Source organism: Paroedura picta, chromosome 17 (genome assembly GCF_049243985.1).
Source record: "Paroedura picta isolate Pp20150507F chromosome 17, Ppicta_v3.0, whole genome shotgun sequence".
Taxonomy (NCBI): Eukaryota; Metazoa; Chordata; class Lepidosauria; order Squamata; family Gekkonidae; genus Paroedura; species Paroedura picta.
Window position 1 is genome coordinate 20819337 of NC_135385.1, and position 22364 is coordinate 20841700.

Below are 22364 nucleotides of genomic sequence, written 5' to 3' on the forward strand. Positions count from 1 at the left end.
CAAGGGCGGGAGGCGATGGCGGAGGGGGCTTCTGCCCGCCAGGGCCTCACATCGCCCACTGGAGATTATTTTGGCAGCCTCACGTTTTCTGCAGAAGCGTGGTGCTTCCTGCAAATTCTCCCCACAACCACCGTGTGTGAAGTCGCGCATCATGTCCTTGCACTACACGAAGAATTAGCAGCCGTTGCTGCAACCGTTTCACTCTTCCAGCCTCCCCCAAAACGGACGGGAAGGAGGAAGGGAAAGTAAAAAGGGGAAACAAAACGGGGAGGAACCTGCAGGAAAAGGCACCATCCGTTCGAGAATCAGAACACTGCATTTTTCTTTAAAGACACACCTTAAAAAAAGCATTGTTATTACAAATTATTATTCTGGACACGGCAAATTGGGTCTTGCAGTGACACGCGGGCCAGGGAAACAAGGCAGGATGTGGGCGACATGCATGTCGAGCTGATCCCGGCCAATCCGCTGCCCCTTACCTGACCAGCTCATCCGCACAGGCCGCTGCCACTTCTTCCTCCGCCTTCCGCTCGTAGTATTTGCGGAGGATGTTCTCCGGAAGCACCTTCTCCAACTCGCTGGTTGGAAAGGAGCACGTGCAGCTCCCTTCCATGCAGCTCAGCTCAGACTGCGCACAGAGGGAGGGGCGGGGGGGGGGCGGAGATCACAGGAAATCAACCGTCAGTCTGTTCACACTCATCGGAGCATTTTCTAGGTTAGTGTTTCCCGACCTGTGGGTCGGGGCCCAAAAACGGGCCACCAAGAGGGTCACAAGACAGCCTTCCCTTATGGTCACCCCTGCTCATTCCACGGCGGATTTGTATTTTAGAAATGAAAATCTGACCCAGGAAAATACAGGACTGAGCTTAACTACAACTGTTGTTCAGCAAGCGGTCTTATGGAGAGGAGTAGAGCCCCTCCTCCTCCTCCCCGTGGTGGGAAAGCTCCAGAGGGGGGCTCCTAGCCCCCTAGAAAGCTGTGGAAACCTTTTCCGGGACCGGCTTGCGAAAGTGCAGTCCCCAATGTATGCTTGCCCAAAAACCACACCAATGTCATATATTAGCTTAGCCATTCTCAACCTTCTCCGGTTCCAGGACATCCTGCAGTAGGGTGGCCTCTTGTCCAGTGAGCTAGGCTGAAAAAGGCCTAAGCTAAGAGTGAACACACCTTGCCAGATCCCTAGAACACTGGACCAAGAGAAGCACGTGCGTTCATCTCCTTCTCTTGAATGTATTAATTCACGCACACACAAAGGAGCAGATTATAGTGTTTCTTTTTTATTCCCCTCGACGAAATTCGAGCTTCTAGCTCGAATTACATCCCACGGGGTCTGCTGCTCTGACTTCCTCTGAGTAATCCACCCTCAGCCCCCATGAGAAAGGTAAAGGTATCCCCTGTGCAAGCACCGAGTCATGTCTGACCCTTGGGGTGACGCCCTCCAGCGTTTTCATGGCAGACTCAATACGGGGTGGTTTGCCAGTGCCTTCCCCAGTCATCACCGTTTACCCCCCAGCAAGCTGGGTACTCATTTTACCCACCTCGGAAGGATGGACGGCTGAGTCAACCCTGAGCTGGATCGAACTCCCAGCCTCATGGGCAGAGCTTTCAGACTGCATGTCTGCTGCCTTACCACTCTGCGCCACAAGAGGCTCTCCGTGAAAAAGACGGACCATAAATAAGCAAATAAATAAACTGGGAGTGAAGGAATCGGAGGAAGAAGAGGAAGCAGAGCGCTGGGGAAAGGAGCACATCTGGCAGGCTAGAAAAGCTTCCATGAATTCTTCCCAGGACCACCCAACACCTCCAACTTCCTTCCCCCCCCTCCACGCCCTCGAGGGCATCCTCACCTTTCCAGAGCCAAACACCGCCTCCTGAGCGTACTTGATCAGGCACTCCTTGCAGAACAAGTGGCCGTCGGTGCATTGCGTCAGCTCCTCAAACGCAAACTCCCCGTAGCAACACCGGCACTCGATCATCTGGCCGTCCTGCCAAACCAAAATTCCCCCCGGGATCAATCCCGGCTCTGAGAGGAAGCCGCTGCGGCATAACCCGCCACAAACGCAGCTTCTTTCCAGCTATCGGACACCACGTGCAGGAAGGCCACATCGAGGTCACCACGCCACAGCTGGCAAGGCAAGGGACATGGGGCTGGAAGTGTGGGGCAGATCCATGCTCTTGTCTCCACCTGCTCAATGAGATCACTGATGCATCTCGGAGCAGTGTGGGACAAGCCCCAATGCCTACGAAAGAGCATTCACACTTGGTGATGCTAAGATTTGTAGACCTCTGTATGGTAGATACTACAGAAATATTTGCAGATTAAACTGCATATACATTACCATAGGATCAAGATTAGATTCGTCTGAGATATGATAGGAGTGCATTTAAAAAGGACCTGTTAAAAAGTATTTACATCACTGACGAAGATACCGAAAACGGGGAAAAATACCTAGGAGTTCGTTTTGATGTTTTGGAAGTTTGAGGAATTGTTTATAGGGGAATAAGCTGTTCATTTGCCATCGCCAGCTTGAAAATTGTTTCATTGGCGTGCAATCTGTTGTGTAAGGCAAATGCTTCCAAAATGGGATGGTAGACAAGTTTCTGCAAAGATCTAACCGTAACCTAAGAGGAGGTCACCCCTGCAGCTGAATCCGACCCTCAGTTCATCGAGGTTGGTATTGTCTGCTCAGACTGGCAGTGGCGCTTCAAGGCCTTAGGGGGAAATCTTTCACATCACCCACTGCCAGGTCTTTCTAACTGGAGATACCAGGGATTGAATCTGGGACCTTCTGCATGCCAAACAGAGGCTCTGTCACTGAGCCACTGAGGTCTTTCCTATCATCTCCTGGTGGGTCCTTTTACCCAGTTTGGTGTAGTGGTTAGGAGTGTGTACTTCTAATCTGGCATGCCGGCATGCACTCCCCCACATGCAGCCAGCTGGGTGACCTTGGGCTCGCCACAGCACTGAGAAAGCTGTTCTGACTGAGCAGTGATATCAGGGCTCTCTCAGCCTCACCCACCTCACAGGGTGTCTGTTGTGGGGAGAGGAAAGGGAAGGCGACTGTAAGCCGCTTTGAGCCTCCTTCAGGTAGAGAAAAGCGGCATATAAGAACCAACTCTTCTTCTTCTAATTGGAGATACCAGGGATTGAACCTGGGACGTGATTTGCAGCACAAGGGGCTAAGCCGGTCTCAGTGGCCTGTGTGGGGCCGGCTTAGATCGGAATATCACTTCCTAACAAACTTGGTCTCAATGTGCCGTGGGACCGACCTCTCTGGGCAAATTGGTTTTCTTACTTTTTGATATTGCTCCTCATTCATCTGCAAGGCAAGGAGGAAGTCCGCATGCTGCAAAGACAAGAGGAACACGCTTGGCGTCAAAGAGACACAGCAAATGAACGTGCGTGAAGGTGCTTTATGCTCAGTCAGAACCTGGAACCAAGGAGAGGCTCTTCCGATAAGCCACCAGCCCTCCTTCCCTCCCTCTGGTTTCCTATTATACAACACTGCACAGGTTAATACAGGCAAGGAGCTCGTCTCTGCTCATTCCAGACGGGGCCTACCGAAGTGGGAAATGGGATGCTGAACCTGACAGACCTTCAGGGCCCTTCTTACAATACAGTTGTGTAAACAATGGGCAGATCTGGCTCATTCATGCATCCTGGGAAGCGTCCATGCCACGCTGGTGCACAGACCGCAGCTGAGTCTGTTGGGAAAGGCCTGCAGCCGCCTAGTCACCATTCCGAGTGCCTCCGAACTGCTAGGGCCACCAAGGGCCTCCAGAACTCGCGCACAGCCTGCGACTCACCTCGGCCATTTCTTTCACCTTCTGTTCATAAAACTCCCTCTCCAGCTGAACCGCCGGGAGGAGAGCAAGCTGGTCGTAGCTCCTCCAGTGCCGCCTCTTGTTCTCCAAGAAGAACATGCGCTTTTCGATCTTCATCTCACCTGGCGTGGTGGCAGAGAGGAAGCACCGAGCCGGGGAGGCAAAGAGGAGGGAAAGAAGGGGGGAAGGTTTGTGAATTCTCTGGGCCTGCATCTCAACTCTGCCCTCCTCCCACTACCTCCATGGCCTTTCCCATCCTGCGTTGCTTGCTCTTTGGCACAGCACCCGTTTTGCTGGACCAGGGGAGAGGGGGGGAGAAGAGAGCCACTTTCCACTGTCCTACCTGCACGCTCTTCTCCTTCCAACTCACCTTGCTCGAATTTAAAGTCTATGTAGGAATACTGGTTCATTTCTTTCCTCCTTTTTCGCTTCCCGCTGGCTTCTGGGGAGAGCTCCTGCCATTTTTTGATGGCGTCGGAGAAGGCCTGAAAAGATAAGCAGAGGGAATGGTAGTTGGGTAGGCAGAAGCAAGCAAATGTCTCCAGGGCCACTCACAGGGGCAGAGGCACCACACCCCAACCATTTCATACGTGATGGGGGCCCAGTTCTTAAGCCATCTGAAGACAGGAAACAATACTCCACATACAACTCCATAATGGCCCTACGGGTTTTTTTTATAGCTCTTGCCGTATTTACACGATATGCCAACTTGACTTCTGCTAGGTAGAAAGGCAGCTCATAAATTAAAAAAAATAAACGGACACTTTTAAGTCCCAAGCTCACCGCTTTGCCAGAGGAAGGGAAAAAGTCCTCCTTAGCGGGAAAGGGTGACATAAAAGCAGTAAACAGAAGCTTTTTAAAACAGAGAAGAGAGCTTCTTATAGACAGGGTCCCATGATGTATCGAAAAATCTATTTCCTTTTGCAAACCGTCTGTTTCTAACCCTTGTGGCAAACTTTTCCTCTAAGGAGGGCAGTGTACATCAGATCCCTCTATGCCAGGGGTCCCCAACCTTTTATCACCGGGGACCACTCAACGCCTTTTACTGAGGTCCGGTGGGGGGGGGGTAGTTTACTCCTCTACTCTCAACCACTGCCCTGACGCTCTCTGATCGCTATGGTAATGTTTAAACATCCCTTCAAAATAAGAGACAGACACGCCACAAAAATGAAGTGTGTTGTAAAGGGCTGGGGGGGGGGGGATGAAGTAAAGGGCCGGAGGGGGGGGGGGGGAGAAGGCCTCCTTCGGGGCCCACCTCCAATTAGTCAAAGGACCACATGTGGTCCGCGGCCCACAGATTGGGGATCGCTACTCTATGCAATCCAGACAGCAACGAGATTTACTGAGTGACAGGGCACACTTGAGGATGCCCCCTTTGTCGGGACAGACTTCCTGACTGGACAAAGACTGGCTATACATCTCCTTTCCCACAAGGAGAAAGGCACCTCTAGAGGAGGGGGGGGGAGGATACAAAGAACGGAAGGAGGGGAACTGGAACGGGGCGGGACCTTGCGCGTGATTGCATAGTGTCCCTTCAGTTCGTGCAGCGCCCACTTGATGTCCTGGCTGCTCAGCATCTTGAAGTCGGCCATGAGGAGATCGGCGGCTTGGATGAAGCAGCGCTGGTCGAGCGGGGCGAGCTTGGCGAAGTCAAAGTAGTCGACTTTGGCGACCTAAAGGGAGGAAGGGGAAAGGCAGAGTCGGCGACCACGCTTGAAAGGGAGCTGCTGATGTGTCTACTTGCGCCTCCTGAGGAACTGAGCCCAAAGGCATGTGCATAGTTCACACTCCCCCCCCCCAACACACACAAACACACACCACTTTTATCCCTCCACCAAGTCAGGGATTGGGATCTGCCCGAATTTTGGGGGCTGAGCAGAGATTCGAACTCAGGTTTCCCCTATTCCCAACGCTCCAGCCGTTTTATGTTTGCTCTCGGAAAGACATCTACTAGGAGGGCTGAGGAGTCCTTTAGTGACTATCCTGGGAGAAGATCCACTGGGAGAGAGCAGCAGATTAAATTATCCGTGGAATGGAACATCAGGCAAGGTCAAAGGTGGAACTGGAAAGAGACAGAGAGGGAGAGACAGAGACAGACAGAGAGGGAGAGACAGAGACAGAGAGAGACAGAGAGGGAGAGACAGAGACAGAGAGAGACAGAGAGGGAGAGACAGAGACAGAGAGAGACAGAGAGGGAGAGACAGAGACAGAGAGGGAGAGACAGAGACAGAGAGACCCTACCCGCGCCTGAGAATTCCTCACTCACCTTTGTCTCCTCTTGACTGGAGAGTAGGCTACTGTTGGGATTTAAAACCACTCTGCCCTCCTTCTTTGGATAATCTGGATTCTCCAGGAGAAAATTACAAAGGCTGCAGGAGAGGAGATGCAAACAGCGGGTTACACGGAATGGATCGTGTCCTTGGCAGAGTCCTCACACACAAGAAAGAAGAATTAACAGGCCAAGGGTATGTGAAGGGGGTGGTGAGATGGGTGGTGCCACGGGGAGGCTGAGAAAAGTCAAGCCAGTCAGACAAGGAGGGAAGAACTTGAATGGGGTGAGAAAGTCAGAGTGCTACGAAGGGTCAAGGCTGGCTGTGTGCTCTGCAGCAGAGCAGGATCAGAAACACAGAATCAGAAAGCAGGAAGGAGCCATAGAGGTCATCTACACCAACCCGCTACTCAATACAGGATCGGCCTAACATATCCCTGACAAATGTTTGTCCAGCTATTGAAGACAGCCAGTGAGGGGAGTTCACCGCCTCCCTGGCCACCAATCCCACTGGCCCAACTACTTTCACTCTACGATTCTTCCCTTAATATTCAGCGGGTTCCTTTCCACCTGTAATTTAAATCCCTTATTACAAGTCCTATTCTCTGGGTCAGTTAAGGCCACTCCTCAGAACGGGCAGGGCAAAGAGTGCAGGAAGGGTGAGGATTGCCCTGCTGAAATGCGCCCACCCTTCGCCCAGGCTAATCTGGAGGCCGTGCAGGGAACTGGAATCCCTGCTTGATGCCAGGAAAGCACGCAGGCAGTGCTGATGGGTAGGTGCTGAATTCCGCCACGGTATTCTCTCCCCGCCTCCGGAAAACAAAACAAAAAAAGCATCATTTACGGGCTTCTAAAAGCACCACCAAAGTCTGCACTCTTACATGTTCAAGTCACAGTAGTTCTTGCTCCGTATTAGCTCCTCGATGTACTCTCTGGTTATATCCGGAAACCTGGCTTCCTGCACGGGAGGAAAAGGAAAATGCAGGCAAGGACGTGAACGCTTTGGGATTGACGAGCATTCTAAAAAAGATTGGGGGGGGGGGAGACCTGACTTCTTCGGGTAGAGAGCTACTTATCGAGCAGCACTCTGGACAGCAAGGATCCCGGAACAGCAGGGAGGATCAGAACTGGGGGTGGGTAACTCAATTCATTAGTATCTGCCCTTTTTGGACCCCGATGGGAAGCTGAAGGGGCTTCCGGCATTCTCCTCTCCTCCGCACACAAAGGGAGGTGAAGCTCCAGGAGTGTCACTGGCCCAAGCTCAACAGGAAGCATGAGTGGGGATTCAAACCCGGGACTCCCAGATACTAGACTGACTCTCTCAACCAGGGGTAGTCAAACTGCGGCCCTCCAGATGTCCATGGACTACAATTCCCAGGAGCCCCTGCCAGCGAATGCTGGCAGGGGCTTCTGGGAATTGTAGTCCATGGACATCTGGAGGGCCGCAGTTTGACTACCCCTGCTCTTAACTCTTCTCTACACACTGGAGTTCCCAGACTCCAATTGGGGGCCTCCACTGTGGGGTCCCCCTCTGCACTGTTGGTCAGGTCACAGGGCAAGGGGGACGTGACGAGACCTCTGTCACAGACATCACATGGCATGGACCAGCAGTGACGTCATCACGCCGCTGATGATGTGGGGACACTCTGTTATTTGGCCAGCACCGTGATGACATCACTTCCTGTGTCAACCGGAAGTAACGTTGCTACGCTGCCAGCAGAGGGCGCAGGACTCGTCACCACCATCCCCTGCCTGGTGGAAGGGGCGAAGGAGCACTGACCGTTTCCCTGACGAGCAAAGCGGTGAGGTCTTTGTCCAGCCAAGGCGTGGCCGGCTTGAGAACACTGCCGGTGCCAGACTCGAGTGACCCTTGCACGGGGAACGCCGGGCCTGCCTGTTCGTTTATTGCCGCCGGGTGCTCTCCCTTCTCCTCCGGGGGGTGCGCCAGGCGAGGCGAGGCAGGCCCTGGGATGCCGTCCTGCTGGGGTTCGGGCCGTGGGAAGGCGGGCCCGGGGATCTCTTCCTGGTACGCCCTGGGGAGCGGCCCCAGTTCGACTTCCAACTGTGCCGGTCGGGGAGAGAGGCGGTCACCTACAGCCCGAGCCTCCTTGTCTGCAGGCTGGAAGTACGGGTGGTCCAGCCGAGCGTTCTCCTGGATGCATCGGACGGCCCCCCCGTGGTCCGGCACTCGCCTGGGCTGGGAATCCCCATCCCTCCGGTCCCGTCCTTCCTGGTCAGCGACCAGGACGACTTCCTCCAAATTGATGACTTCCTCCTTGCAGGGCGGTCTCGCCTCTCTCGTCCGAGCCACGCTGGGCCCTGGCTTGGGTGCGCTCCCGTCCTCCTCCTTCAGCCGAGCGGGCTCTGGGGACTCCGGAAGCTCCAGGATATCGTCGTTGCTCTTGCGCCTGGCCAGCGTTGCGCCACTCGCCTTCACACAGTTGCGGCGCGTGGGGTGTCGCCTGAGGGAAACGGGCGCCGTCTGCCCGTCGTGAGGCCCGGGGGTCCCGTCGCCTCTGGAGCCTCCTTCCCCCGCCTTGTTCACACCGTGCCAGGGAGCGGCTGGCCGGATCACGTTGGGCCGCAGAAGCCGCTTGGCTGCCGTCTGAAAGAAGACATGGACAGGAGTTAGCAGAACGAGGCATCTCTCCCAGAGGAGATTTTGGGTCTGAGTGAATATGTCATGGTTCACTTTGGTGGTGGGAAGGGCTGATGTTTGCAGTAAGCCCAAAAGACCCCATCTCTCTCACACACCCTTATTTTTGGACATGACACTTTAAGAGGCAGCAGAAGTGTGGATTTGGATCAGGGTCTCTCCGGGCTTAGCCTAGATTTGAGCCCAGGAGCGCCTTAGAGACCAGTAAGGGTTTCCGGGTCGGAGTCTCAAAGAGTCACGCCTCCCTTGCTCAGATACCTTTGACTCTTCTGCTGCCGCATGGCACAGCTCCCCACGGAAAGTTTTATTTTGACCCTCTAACCACTACACCACACTGCTGCCCATTCAAAGACAAGGTAAAATAGGGGGGAGGGGACGGGATAGCATTACCTCCATCAAGATGACCACGTCGTCGTCATCCTCCTCATCCTCCCACTGCCGGAGAACAGGGACTTCCAGCATCACGGGCAAATCTTCATCCGAGGAGTCCGAGATGGTGATCAGTGCCTCGTCTCTGTGTCTTCTCCTGCCTGAAGGAAGGCTGAGAAACTTATCTACCGGCACAGGCTGACCGGTGGCTCATAAATACACATTCTTTAAGGGCCTCACAGCTCCGGACTGAAAGACGTTTCTCGAGTTTGATAAGGACGGAACGGAAGAGAAACTCCAGGGCACTGACTCCAGATGTGGCCCTGCCACAGCTGCAGATTTTTAGCACTGGGGCGGCTCTGCCCCCCCCCCAGACACTAAGAGGGCAGGCAGAAGGCTGCAGCTGTTGGGAGGAGGTGGACGAGAGGCCACTTTGCCAGATGCAAGAAGCGTAACCTAAGTTGCCAGGCATATACGAGTGGCTGTGGGGAAGCGGAATCATTAGCAATGGGCAGGCTCAAAAGACCGCTGGACAAAGAGATGGCAGACAACATCACAAGGAACTCCACTGGGTGGCTGAAGGTAAGCTGGGGCAGCCATTTTATACCTGGCTCCGCCTTCTTTGGCAGCCATTTTATACCTGGCTCCGCCCTCTTTGGCAGCCATTTCTGTGGCCGTGTCAGAATTCCAAAGGTGCCCCCAGACTCCAAAAAGACTGGGGAGGGCCTGCAACAGATCCGTGGCTTCATGAAAAGGAGCCTGGGCTGACATCTCTCAAGAGGGGAAGGCGCTCTGAGAAGCAGAGGCTACAGCATATCCTTCACGGGTCGACCTGAAATGCCCGTATTGACCGAAAGGCAGGAAGCAGGAGAGGAACACCTTACCTTTTCCTCGGTGGCAATGATTCAAATCGATTACTTCTTTGTTGCCGCCTCCCTCTTCCATGTTCGAAAGCTATGCCGGGGGAAGCGAACACCTCAGCATGGCAGTCAATCCTTTGAGAGCACCTGGAGACAAGAGACCAATGGGATCGTGCAATTATAGAGGGAGAACCTCCGGAGGCAACACAGAGGGCAGTCTGTTTATTTAAGTCATTTATGCCCCATCTTCCTCCCCAATGCGGATCCAAAGCGGCTTAGGTCATCCTCCTCTCCTCTGTTTACCTTCTTAACAACCCTGCGGGGTAGGCCAGGCTAGGAGTGCATGCCGGAACCAACAACAACAACCTTTATTGGCATAAAAAAATAAGACAAATCAGAATACAGTCAATTGGTTCTTAAGTTCACGCAGCTTAATTGCCATTTGTAAGAATTTAGCCCCTTTAGCAGTTGTATCTGGATCCTGATTTGAAAGAAGGAACTGTACCTTGCATTCATCAGAGTAGCCAACACATTTAACTAGGAGTGAGTCTAGAGCAGGGGTAGTCAAACTGTGGCCCTCCAGATGTCCATGGAATGCTGGCAGGGGCTCCTGGGAATTGTAGTCCATGGACATCTGGAGGGCCGCAGTTTGACTACCCCTGGTCTAGAGCTTTAGCCCGAATGGCACTGTATCTGGTTTCCCTTCAGATCACATAAATCTTTCGCATGATGGAATCAGCCAGTGAGCTGCCACGGGCACAAGGGGGGGGGGGATTCGAACTCGGTGTCCTAGATACTAGCCTGATGCTATTCACAAGTGCATCACATCTGAATCTGCCAGGCACCTCGTTAGCAAAATCCTTGCCCAAGCATCTTTTAACATTAAACCACCAATGAGAATGTTTACAATTTGAGGAAGAACCTGGTCAAGAACAGAACCGAGTTTCTGATGAAAAATGGGCTGGTTTCAGGCTCTAGCCCTCTATGCACTTCCCACAATGGGAAGAAAACCTATTTTGAACGGCGGAAGGTTTATTACCGAGCGAATGTGCTCAGAACCCAACCGAAAGAATCTCCCCTTCGTCGATCAGACGTTAAGTTTCCAGTCCCCAAAGTTGGAAAGAAAAAAAAAATCTCAAACATCGGAAGGCTATACCTGATGGTGGAAAGGATGCATGATTTAAATGGACGTAAGAAAAATAAAGAGACAAAACCTCTTTTTGTTAAAAGAAGCAGGGAGGCGACAGCTCAACCCCAATTATTAGAAACCAGGGGTTGGCTGGCTGTAAAACTGATGACTGTAAACCCTGAAAGGGTGCCCAGGAACAGAAACTGAAAGGCTGCAGGGCAAGAAACTCAGCCCAGCAGTTTTTAAAGAGAGGAAACGGAGAGAGAAATGTAAGGAGGAGGCCTGAAGCTAAGAAATTCGTAAAGCGGCATGCTGAAAGCTGCAAACAGATCCTAAGCATTTACTCAGCATGCTTAACAACGGCAAAGAGGAAAGTCCCAAGCAGTGACTCGTGCAGAGCGGCAACGGTCAGCATCCCCTGAGGCAACTGCTCCTGCTACCATCCACCTAGCAGGGTGATCTAATCACACTGGATGCAGGGACACCGGAGACTCCATGCAAGGGGTTCACCAGAAAGAGGGAAAGCAGGAGCAGTGACTCCAGCAGAGATGCCTCCGGCAACCTCCTGAGTGAAGAACTTTAGGGTACACTTTTCATGGATTCCTCGCAGTGCAGCAGCTGGGAATTATGTCTGAAACTGTCTCTTTTTTAAAAAATTCACTGCTTGAAACTTCATGTTATCTAGGAGGCATCAGGCCTGAGCAAATCGGCCACACAGCATTCCATCCGTGTGAGGGAAGGGAAATGCGCCTAGGGAAAACAGGGCTCAAAATGCCACCAGGCGCCCTTGATGACCACTGATGCGTCAGACTAAAGACTCTGCGGGCACAATAATAATTTGCAACGAACGCCATGCACAGCAAAAAAGCTGCCCTCCAGGCACCCCCGGCTTTGATTCCAGAGGCTCATGAAAACACGGCAACATTCCCTGAACGCACACAAAAGTGTCTTACAGGGACTGAGAACGCTGGTCCATCGAAGGCAGTACAGCAAACTCAGACCAGCAGTGGCTCTCCAGGGTTTTAGGCAGAGGGCTTTCATGTTACCTGCTGCCTGACCCTTGAATTGGAGATGCCGGGGATTGAACCGGGGGCCTTCTGCAAGCCAAGCCACTGAACCATACATAAAGTTGCACAGCACGGGAAAAGTTACATTATTCCATTCTGCTATAATAATAAAAGTCCTAATATCCAATTAGCGCCCCGGCGTGGAGGGAGGCCTTGATTTTGTTCCCCCTCCATCCCGAAGGTGCTTTTCTGTTTGAATATGCAGACCAGGCGGCTTAGAGAATAGTTTTATTTATGAAGAGAAAAAAGTTATGGGGGGGGGGGAGAGAAAGATAGATCTCACTATCAACCTAGCTATTGTCTGCAGTCTCCCGTTAAGCCAATCAGGATACTGGAGGAGATCATTTGAAACTCAGCAGGAAGTTCTTCTCCTATCTTCTATGCTAAATAAGCCCCTCCTCTAATACCCCCTGCTGGACACCCTTTATACTCTGCTCAATTATGCACAATGCAAATCTTGCACATCCCCACTTTTCCCCGCAAAATTTTAGCGGCGCACAATAAAAAACTCTAAAAGATTTTCACTTTGGAAGCAGTGAAATGGTTTCTTAAACAAGGACTTAACTCAAATTGCATAGAAAGTAGAGGGTTTTTTTCGGTAAGACCATTGGCAGCACCAGAAAGCCACAATTTCCTGTCCGTGCAATGGACACGTACAATCTTTTAAAGGATTTAATCTGCTGTTGAAAGGTGACTCGATTTCATTCACAATGAATATGCTGCATGGTGTAAAACAATTCACGAACAAAGGGTTCAGTGTTTTCAAGGTCACAACGCTTCAAACTAGATCCTGATCCCATTGTGTAACGAATGAAACGGTTTCAGTCCTAATTCTATGCATCCTTTTACGTACTATAAAACTTGTGTGTTCTATTTTAGCCTTCCCCTTCCCCCCTCTGAGATGGCAAAAACCAAGAAACATATGCTAAGGTAGCATAACATGCAACCATCTGAAACTCTCTCTAGTGGGACAGGTTAAGGCTAGGAGCCCTTTTCATCTGTCTGTAGCAACAGGAAAGCACCTGGAGCACCTTCAAGGCTAACAAAATTGGTGGCAGGGTAGGAGTTTGTGTGAATCACAGCTCACTTCTTCAGGTACTGAGGCCAAAAACAGCCAGGGTCCCTTTGGTATATGAAGTAGTGAGCAGTGCCTCACAAAATCGCCACAAATTGAATTCTAATCAACAGTTCTTGTCACCTCTACAAAATTTGTGGCAGGGTATCTAAAGAAGAGAGGCGGTCCCATCAGTATGAGAGCCTCAGACAGTGAAGGTCTTCAAAAGTTAACACTGATACCTTGAATTGGATTCAGAGGCTAATTCGTAACCAGTGCAGCAGCCGCAGAATTGGGAATACTATGAGCCAACCGTGATGCTCCAGTTAGCAACCTGGCAGCTGCATTCCGGACCACCGTTTCTGAAGTGTTTTCAAGGGTAGCCCTGTGTGGAGCAGCAGTCCAGCGGAGAGGTGACCGTGGCATGGGTCAAGGTGGCAAGGTCTGACCCAGACAAACAAGAGCCAGCTGGAAGGCCTAAGGAAAAATGTTGACCATGCTACCACAGACACTTATCTAAGCAGAATCCAACCACACCCTTTACAGAAGAAGAGGTGTTTTTTATACCCCACTTTTCACTCCCTGAAGGAGTCTCAAAGTGGCTTACAATCGTTTTCCCTTACTCCCTCCACAACAGACACCCTCTGAGGTAGGTGGAGCTGTGAGAGCTCTGAGAGAAGTGTGACTGGCCCAAGGTCACTCGTCTGACTGCACATGGAGAAGTGGGGAATCAAACCCGGTTTTTAAGATTAGAGACTGCCACCCTGTAACAACAACAGCATGCTGGCTCTCAGAGTCTACAGCTGAGAACTGGACACCATCCAGTCTCCCAGTGACCCTCCAGCTAGCACCTCGGCCTGTCCCAGCAACAAGACCCTCGTCTTGGAGGAATTCAACATTACCAAAACCTTTAAAGACAGTAGAGATGGCACCTAGGTCCTACGGCAGGCAAAACATACTCTCTGCCTCCAAGTGAGAGACTCTGTCTACCAAGGTCAGTCTTATCCACTCTGCCAGGGAGGGAGTCTCCAAAGTCCCCCATGAAGACCTCACATTCTCTACTGGCAATTCTGAACTGGCACTGCCAGAGCAGGATCTGGGACAGCCCGCATGCCAAGCCCAAGTTCCACCATGATAAAAATATATGACCCAACAGCAGAACCTAAGGACCTTCCATTGTAAGGGCCCTTAACGCCACACTGGTATATATTCAGGTGCTTATTGTACTGAGAGTCACCCTTTGTCTACCAACACCAGCATCATCTACTCTGACCTCTCCAGGGTCTCAGGTCTTTCCCATCCACACATGAAGCTACCTTATACTAAAATTAGACCCCTGGCCTGTCCATCGAGGTCTGTATTGTTTGCTCTGGCTGGCAGCTGCTCTCTAGGGCAGGGGTAGTCAACCTGTGGTCCTCCAGATGTTCATGGACTACAATTCCCATGAGCCCCTGCCAGCGTTTGCTGGCAGGGGCTCATGGGAATTGTAGTTCATGAACATCTGGAGGACCACAGGTTGACTACCCCTGCTCTTGGGTATCAGGTGGAGATTTTCCCATCCACACATGGAGCTGCCTTACGCCTTGTCAGGGCCCTTCCCTGCCCATTACTGTCTAACCCTTTTAAACTGGAGATACTGGGGACTTCCCGCATGCAAAGCAAACTCCCCTCTGGCGACCGATGGGCCTTCCTGCAAAAAGGAACTAGATGCACGGAGGAGGGGAGAATCACGGGAGGAAAAAAGAAGACCAAAGTGGCCTGATAAAGGGAGAGAGGGAGGGTTCCCTTGCTTGGGTCAACAAAGGGCACGAGCTGCGGGGAGGAAAGGGGGGAGGGAGCACAACTGGGGGGGGGAGGGGAGCCCAGGGCAGGTGGGGAGGGGGCGTTTGAAGGGGGAGGTTGCTAAGCAACAGCAGGGCAGACCCAAGGGCGACGGGGTGGGCGGGCAGGGGTCTGGGGAAGGGGGGCTGGGCGAGCTTAGGGGGGCTCCCGCCCCAAGGGGGAGTTAAAGGGCGGCTACTCACCGCCTGCGCCCCTCGCCCCCTCTCCTCAGCCCGGGCCCGGCCTCTCGTCTCCTCTGCCCCCTTTTCCAGTCCGACCCCTCAGCTGCGGCGGTTCCGGCTTCCTTCCTGCCTCCCGGCCCCGCCCCCCGACCGCCCGCCCTTCAGGAGCGCGGCTTCCGGCCCACGGTTTCCGCGCATGCCCGGACAGGAAGAGGCCGCGGTTAGAGATAAGAGCGCTGCGGGGCACAGCTCATGACTTCCGGTTCCAACCGAAGCTGAACTTCAGAGCTGGCGGAAGCGGCCTTGCAAAGCTGGGTCTCTTTGTAACAGTGGCAGCAGTTACATTTTAAAAATAAAAACAAGACCTCTAGGTTATTTGGTGTGGGGAAACGAGGGTGGGGGTTAACGAAAGTGTTGATACCGGAAGTGTTGATAAGGGTACCTTTCCCTCTATCTCTTTGGGAAAAGGGAAACCGGGCTCCTTGGGGCATAGAGCAGCGGCGGGGAGAGAGGACTCCGCTCTAGCCACGCCCCAAGGAATTCGCGGAGGCGCTTTTTAAAGTCCTCCAGGCTCTTCGAAGCACGTGACTCCCTCGACACCTCTTCGCAAGAATTACAGGATGCATTTTCTGCCCACGTATTCATGGCATTTATTAATAGAAAAGATGTGTTTATTAAGGCGCTTTTCCTAAATTATTTCTTAAAATGCCAAAGATTTTTAAAGTTTTACAACAGGGTGTGTGGTTGTGAGTTGCCACTCCCCCAAAAGGTCCCACAGTGACGGGCAACATGAAAGCAGATAAAAACGACATGAACGCAAATAAAAATATTAACATCAACATACTAAATGATTAAAAAAATGTGTGGCCACGATTAAAACAGGCCAAAGGTGGTTAGCCTCCAAAAGCCAACCCAACCCAGAGGCGGTCTTACCTGCCCTGTGGGAGCTAATATGTCAGGGCACGGGTATCATTTGGGACTGCATCCCACAGGGTAGGGGCCACGACTGAGAAGGCCCTGCTGATGAGAGCTAACCTGGGGCCAGATGCCTGGAAGAGGCCTCCTACGCTGACTGAAAGGAACGCAGGGGATGTAGTCTGTATTAAATGCTATTTAGAAACAATTGTGCTTTATTTAAATGATGATTGTCCGGTGTATCAAAGCATAAATTAAAAAAACAGAAGGGCAGCCGGGTTCCCTCTAGCCATTGGAATTCCCAGATCCATATGGGGAAGGTCCTGGAGATTTAGGGATGGAGCCGGGGGGAAGGCAGGGACTTGAGTAGGGGACAGTGCCACCGAGTACACCCTTCAAAGCTTCCACTTTCGACATGGGAGCTGATCCCTGTAGCCTGGAGGTGAGCTATAACCGGAGGATTCCCAGGTCCCAGTGGGAGACTGGCACCCTTACAATTTACAGTGAAAATACTCACTAAATTCTCAACAAAACAGGTTTTTAAAAGTTCTCCTGGCCTTTGATTTACTCTGTGTTCCTTAATGTACACTTTACAAAATGTGACACTGTTTTTTAACGTACCTTATCCCTATGGATTGGATCCTGCCAGTCTTTCCTTGGGCCTAAGAGGCTATGAGGGGTGGATTGCACTCCTTGCTGGCCTCTCGCCACCTTCGGACCGTACAGCTTCAGACTCTCTGTACTGTTCCTGAACAGCTTTCGACTAGCTTTCTGCTTGCCAATAGACTTCTGCACATGGGAACATTCTCAACTGCCCCTGGGAGTGTCAGTTTAGATCTTTCCCTCGTCTCATTCTGGAACGATTCAAAAGGGCTTCCTGCACAGAGAAATAGAACTGGGCTGTAACGAAGTGGGCAAGGGATAGGATAGGGACAACCTTTCAGTATTGCTGCACTTGTAGGTATCACTAATTAACACAGTTAAGCAAGCTCTGGACGCCGTAATTTCTATACTACTTAGCAGATCGTGTTTCTACATTCATGCTTTGGGTCAGGTCTGAGATAGGCCCGAGATTGACATGGTCTTTTGACATCTCTTAAGTCCCCTGGCTTTTGGGATGCCAGCCTCCAGGAAGGAACTGGAGATTCAGTCTCTTGAAAAATTCAAACTAGACTCCATATTTTTAGGCCAGTTCTAGTTCTGGGCCTACCTGAATCAGGCGATGACAACAAAACAATCCGAACACGTGCAGGGAAATGACCTCATTGCTACCCTTTCCCCCCTCCCATTCTACACCCTCTGGTTCTGCCAGAGCCAATTATCTCATTCCACGATTTCACCTTGAAGATACGGCTCCCAGGCCCAACCAGGAACACTGAGAGATGGGACGAATTAGGCTTATTGCATATTAGCCCTCGAAAGGAGGGGGTGGAGTGGCTTGGCCCTCCTTAAGGAAGCTGGCCACACTGTGGCTGAAGCCAACATACTTAAAGCAAAGCAACTCTGAAGCATTAGGTGACGAAGGTTACAATTGTCATAGCAGCACAGGGAAAGAAGCTCAGGTATATTGCAAATACAAAGATGGAGATCTTATTCTTCCTTCCACGGCCCCCTGGGTGGGACAAACCATCAGCCAGATAATTTTGGCTGCCCTTAACGTGAGCGACCTCAAAACCAAAAGTCTTGTAGGCTTCAAGCGCCCCTCAGCATACGAACATTGTTTCATTTCATGGGGTTGCAGTCTCTTTCTACAGCCAACTTGACACGGCACAAATATGATTTCGGACTGCAAGGAGAGGATGGCAGAGGGGGCAGAAATGGAGTGTTTGGGGTCTGTGGCTCATGTGTGTGAAGAGAAAGTGCCTCCCGGGTTGGCTCTTCCCTGCAATGACTTTCAAAGGGCAGGGGTACCGCCCGAGCTGGATCAGAACCGATGCCGTGGACTGAAGTGCATAGGAAGGTTGTGTGGCGTATTCATTTGGGAGAAATCATCGTTCACCGACATGTTGGGTGGCGTACAGGGCGATGATGTTCAGGGGGAGGTTGTTGTACAGTGGGTGGGTGGGGGGCACGGGGAAGGGAGGGTGCGCAAGGGGGTCAGGGGGCATCTGAGGCTAGGGGCAGAGGTTCTGCAGGACTGGCCCGAGGATGGCTTCAGGACGTGGGATTTCCTAGATGGGGGTCTCCAGCGGAGGGCCGATGTGTGTGAAACTCTTTTCTGCCAAGCAAATAAAAAACAGCTCTTGAAAGCATCTCTGATCAGGGCCGGACGCCTGCTTCCCCACAGAGAGCTTCAGGGCAGAGGGAAAGGGGGCAGGTTTAATGCTGCTAGATCTGAAATGCTCCACCAATTTGGTTTACTTGTTTCTGCCCGTTTACAATTAATTCCCCTTCAGTGTGGCTGAACCACCCCCTGTGCCGTGCTTAAATGATCCTAAAAACCCACAAATCTCCTTTTAGTTTCTGTGTCTCAGCACCCCCAGGCAGCATAGAAATCATTTATTTAGAGAAGAAAAGAACAAATGATTTCTTGACTGTACCTCTATTCTTTTCTCTTTTTTTCTCTTACCATTTTTCTCTCTTCTTATATGCATTTGTTGTTCTGTGATTTGTTCTGTAACTTTTTGCTGTATTAATAAAATACACTATTTTATTATTTAAGCAAAAAAAAGAGAAGAAATCATTTATTTAAAGGAGGCGTTCATTACAGCTAAGTACACAAGCTGAAGATAGCTGTTCTCATTCTGCTTACATGTTTCTGAGACCCGAAGATTGTCATCTGCCAGACAAAAGTCTTTCGTAGGTGGGCTACCTCTGCCTGCGTGTCACAGCCCTTCCAAGTGCCAGCCAGGGCCGACCCCCGGCTTGGAAAGACAAGTCAAGGTCAGTCGCCAGCTTGCTTAAAAACAAGAGAGAATCAAAAGGTTAAAATAATACCTACCCACAGCTGCAATTCCCCCCTTCCCTTCTCAACGCTCCATCCCCTGGAGAGAAAAGACATCAAAGGTGGTCACAGAGTTTCAGCTAATAAATCTTAAGGGGAATTCTGAAAATTCAAGATAGTCAGAAGATCACAAAAAGGGAAGAGATAAAATAAATAAAGCCAAAGAACTACTAGAAAGAGGCCCGCCACTCCTACATCGTTTAAACGTAACAGGGAGTGAGACAAGGCTGAACACCAAAAGCAATCACCCACAAGGTCACAGAAGCCTTTCCCACCCTCATTGCAGACAGAAATGAGCTGCCAGTTATAATGTGGTGGAGTAAAAGTTGTTCTGGTTTGGGAGACTCTGAGCAGGACACGCAGCCACGAGTCACAGAGGGGAGGCCGGGAGAAGAGCTGCTCTGCAGGAGGAGACATCTGCTCTCTTATGGAGGTGCCTTCGGAGGCCAGGAAGGGCCCCCCAGCAAAACCCCCAGGGTGCTTGCTGGAGCTGTTTTGAATGCGGAGGGCCCCTTGACTACGGGCATTCTTCCAGGGGAGATCACGTGCTTTGTAAGGCAGGGAGACATCTCCATTTCAGAGAATCCTAGAGTTGGAAGGGACCTCCTGGGCCATCTAGTCCAACCCCTTGCACAATGCAGGGCACTCCCAACCCTCTCGCTCATCCACTGTCACCTGCTACCCCCTTGAGCCTCCGCAGAATCAGCCTCTCCGTCAGACGGCTATCTATTTGAGGTGACCTTGAGTGCCACAAAGCTATAAGACCTGCCTGAGGCTGTGGGACAGCAGCCTTACAGTATATGTAAGAGCCTTTTCTGCATGTCCATTCTGTTATACAGAAAGTCAAAGGCATGCTTATTCAGTCACCGTCTGTGAACCTAGGAGCTGCAACTGTGAGATACTGCCTCGTGGCATTTAAGGACAAAAGAGAAGCCAGGCTGGATCAGGCCAGAGACCCGTCCAGCCCCACACTCTGTGTCACAGAGGGGCCCAGCCCAGGTGTCATTAGGAGGTCCACCAGAACTCCAGAAACGCTCCCACGGTTGCCCCCCAGGACCAAGAATACAGAGCATCCCTGCCCCAGGCAGAATATTCCATCACTACCTTGTGGCGAATTGCCACTGATGGACTTCTGCCCCAGATGTTTATGGTGGTGATGAAGGTATTGCCCTTGGCTGTCCCTCTGCCTGCAGTATAGGGCATTTGTAATAATGCTGGCAAGGAGTGTGCAGCTGTCAACAAGTCCAGCTTCCCTGTGCGCATAGTCTGTGTGAGCCTGTCATCCGGCATTTCAGGGGGTGGTGGCGTGGCAAGCCCCTGCCAACATCCGTGCAGGCCGACAGTGAAGAGAACAAAAAATGAGCCTACAATCACGTTAATGGCTGAAGGAGAGAGGCAGATTTCAAGGGGAGGAAAAACACTGCCTTAATAGCACGATCTGTATAGTCCAGCAAGATCTGTATAGTCCAACTCCCTGTTTCTGAAATCTACAGGCATCAAAAGGACACAACTTGAACCTATATGACTCCACTGGCCAGCCCCTGAAGATACAAAAACGGCGTGCTCTTTTAAACAATTGTTCACTTGATTTAATGATCCTCATTACTGAGACATCCCATCAGCAGGTTACTAAAATTACATCTACAATTGATAATAACGTAGCAGACATGCGGGGAGTCTCAGAATTGTTGTCCACCTTGAAGGAAAACGACAATGTTGAGAGAAGCTGTGGAAGCCGCTGAACGCAATAAGGATCAGTGGAGTGGGCCGTCATGGTAACCGTGGAAAGAGAGGAACTTGTTTCCTGAACAAAAGGTAGACGCTGTTGGGATCTGAAAACCAAGAGAAGCCTCATTCTTTGGATGTCCCACCTGTACCTGACGTGTGAAAGGCAGACTCTGAATAACCCAAACAGGAGTGATTCTGCTGCTTTTCTGTCCAATGAAATGCATTTCTCTCCCCTGCCTGGTTCTCCCGGCCCCTGTTTTGTCTTTATGGCAACCTGTCCAAGCAGGTTAGCCTGAGAAAGGAAGTGGGGGGGCTTGATGAGAGCACCCAGGAAGGCTCCAGGCAGCATGGCACCATGCTGGATCATTGTCCAAGCCAGCTGCTTGGGTTATTCAGAGTCTGCCTCTCCCACTGAGACTCGAGGTGGGCTGCACGGTCCAAGACCAAGACATTTGGAGGTGGCCTTTCTGAGATTTGCAGCTTCTGGGTGCCTGAGCACCCCATCGCCTTGCAGTTTTGCAATGTGCCCACCAGGTGGGGCTGCGTGATCAATGATGGTTGATTCCTATGGGAAGGAGGAACAATACGGTAAGGCAAAAGCTAGCGAAAAAGTTGTTTTACTGTCCTCCGAGATGGCTCTCCACCCCCCTCGCTGAACACACCTTCGGAGTAACCCATTCAAAATCAACCAGCTCCCTGTCAAGTGGGCTCACGGCACAGGGGCCTGATCCATTTGCTTGCTTGGCTTGTATTTCACATTTCCCCACGTTCTCTCTGGTAGTCTCCGAGCCAAGTACTAACCACAGGTGACCCTGCTTAGCTCCTGACAAGACAAGACTGCGGTACTTCCAAGGAAAAACAAAGGCGTGGGTGCTTAAATGAGCTTCCACAAACCCAATTCTCTGTTGTCTAGAGGTTGTAGTTCCAGGATGTCTCCAGGCCTCACCTGGAGTCTGGCAGCCCTACTTACTTTCCTGCAGGTTTGGAATGAAAAAACCAAGATCCAGCACAGCTAATGAAGACGCTACCACCTAAGTATCTAATCAATATTAACAGTGGGGATTCATGTGTTTACCAAACTAGCCCAGCAGGGAGAAGGCTCTTCGGCTTTGGAATAAAAAGTTCAACATTTCAAAGAAATCCTCCTCCAGTGAAATAAAATTTGAAAACCCTAAGAGGTCATCGTACGTCAGCTGTGATTCGTTGGCACTTCCCACTGTGGTGCCGTTATTGCTTAGATAGATTTCCTTTTTTTTCTCCACTGTCATTATGCATTTCAGTATGATGTGTTGCTCCTTCTTAGGATTCCTCCATATATGCAGGTTCTCATGAGCAATCCTCAGGAGCAGCCGTATTCCCCTAATCCCATTGTTCGTTTTCCTGGTCCCAAATAAAAACCTATCTCTGTGCATCCCCCACTTCCCTTGAAATTATGACGGGCGGGAGTCTGTCATTTGTGGGCCTCTAGCTTCACACTTTAGTTCTGGGGTCAGAGGGAATACAGTCCTCGATGGTTTGCTGGCAACCCTTCCTTACAAATACTTC

The 22364-nt window shown here is 51.3% G+C and overlaps 1 protein-coding gene across 3 annotated transcripts in view; it reads right to left on the reverse strand.

Annotated features, from left to right (window-relative positions):
- RNF216 (ring finger protein 216) overlaps window positions 1–16961 on the reverse strand; it is a 43768-nt gene extending 26807 nt beyond the window's left edge. The window contains exons 1-12 of one of the 3 annotated variants that reach the window (XM_077316534.1): window positions 16769–16961; window positions 10004–10126; window positions 9141–9280; window positions 7875–8699; window positions 6976–7052; window positions 6092–6194; window positions 5334–5498; window positions 4196–4310; window positions 3808–3947; window positions 3297–3347; window positions 1848–1985; window positions 480–628 (exon numbers count right to left, since the gene is read on the reverse strand). In XM_077316534.1, the coding sequence (XP_077172649.1) occupies window positions 480–628; window positions 1848–1985; window positions 3297–3347; window positions 3808–3947; window positions 4196–4310; window positions 5334–5498; window positions 6092–6194; window positions 6976–7052; window positions 7875–8699; window positions 9141–9280; window positions 10004–10064 (1964 nt within the window). In that variant the 5' untranslated portion in view covers window positions 10065–10126; window positions 16769–16961. Of the gene's footprint in view, window positions 1–479; window positions 629–1847; window positions 1986–3296; window positions 3348–3807; window positions 3948–4195; window positions 4311–5333; window positions 5499–6091; window positions 6195–6975; window positions 7053–7874; window positions 8700–9140; window positions 9281–10003; window positions 10127–10282; window positions 10303–15253; window positions 15366–16768 lie in introns of those variants that run through there. The other 2 variants (XM_077316533.1, XM_077316536.1) reach the window with 2 other exon arrangements.
- Window positions 16962–22364: the final 5403 nt, after the last annotated feature.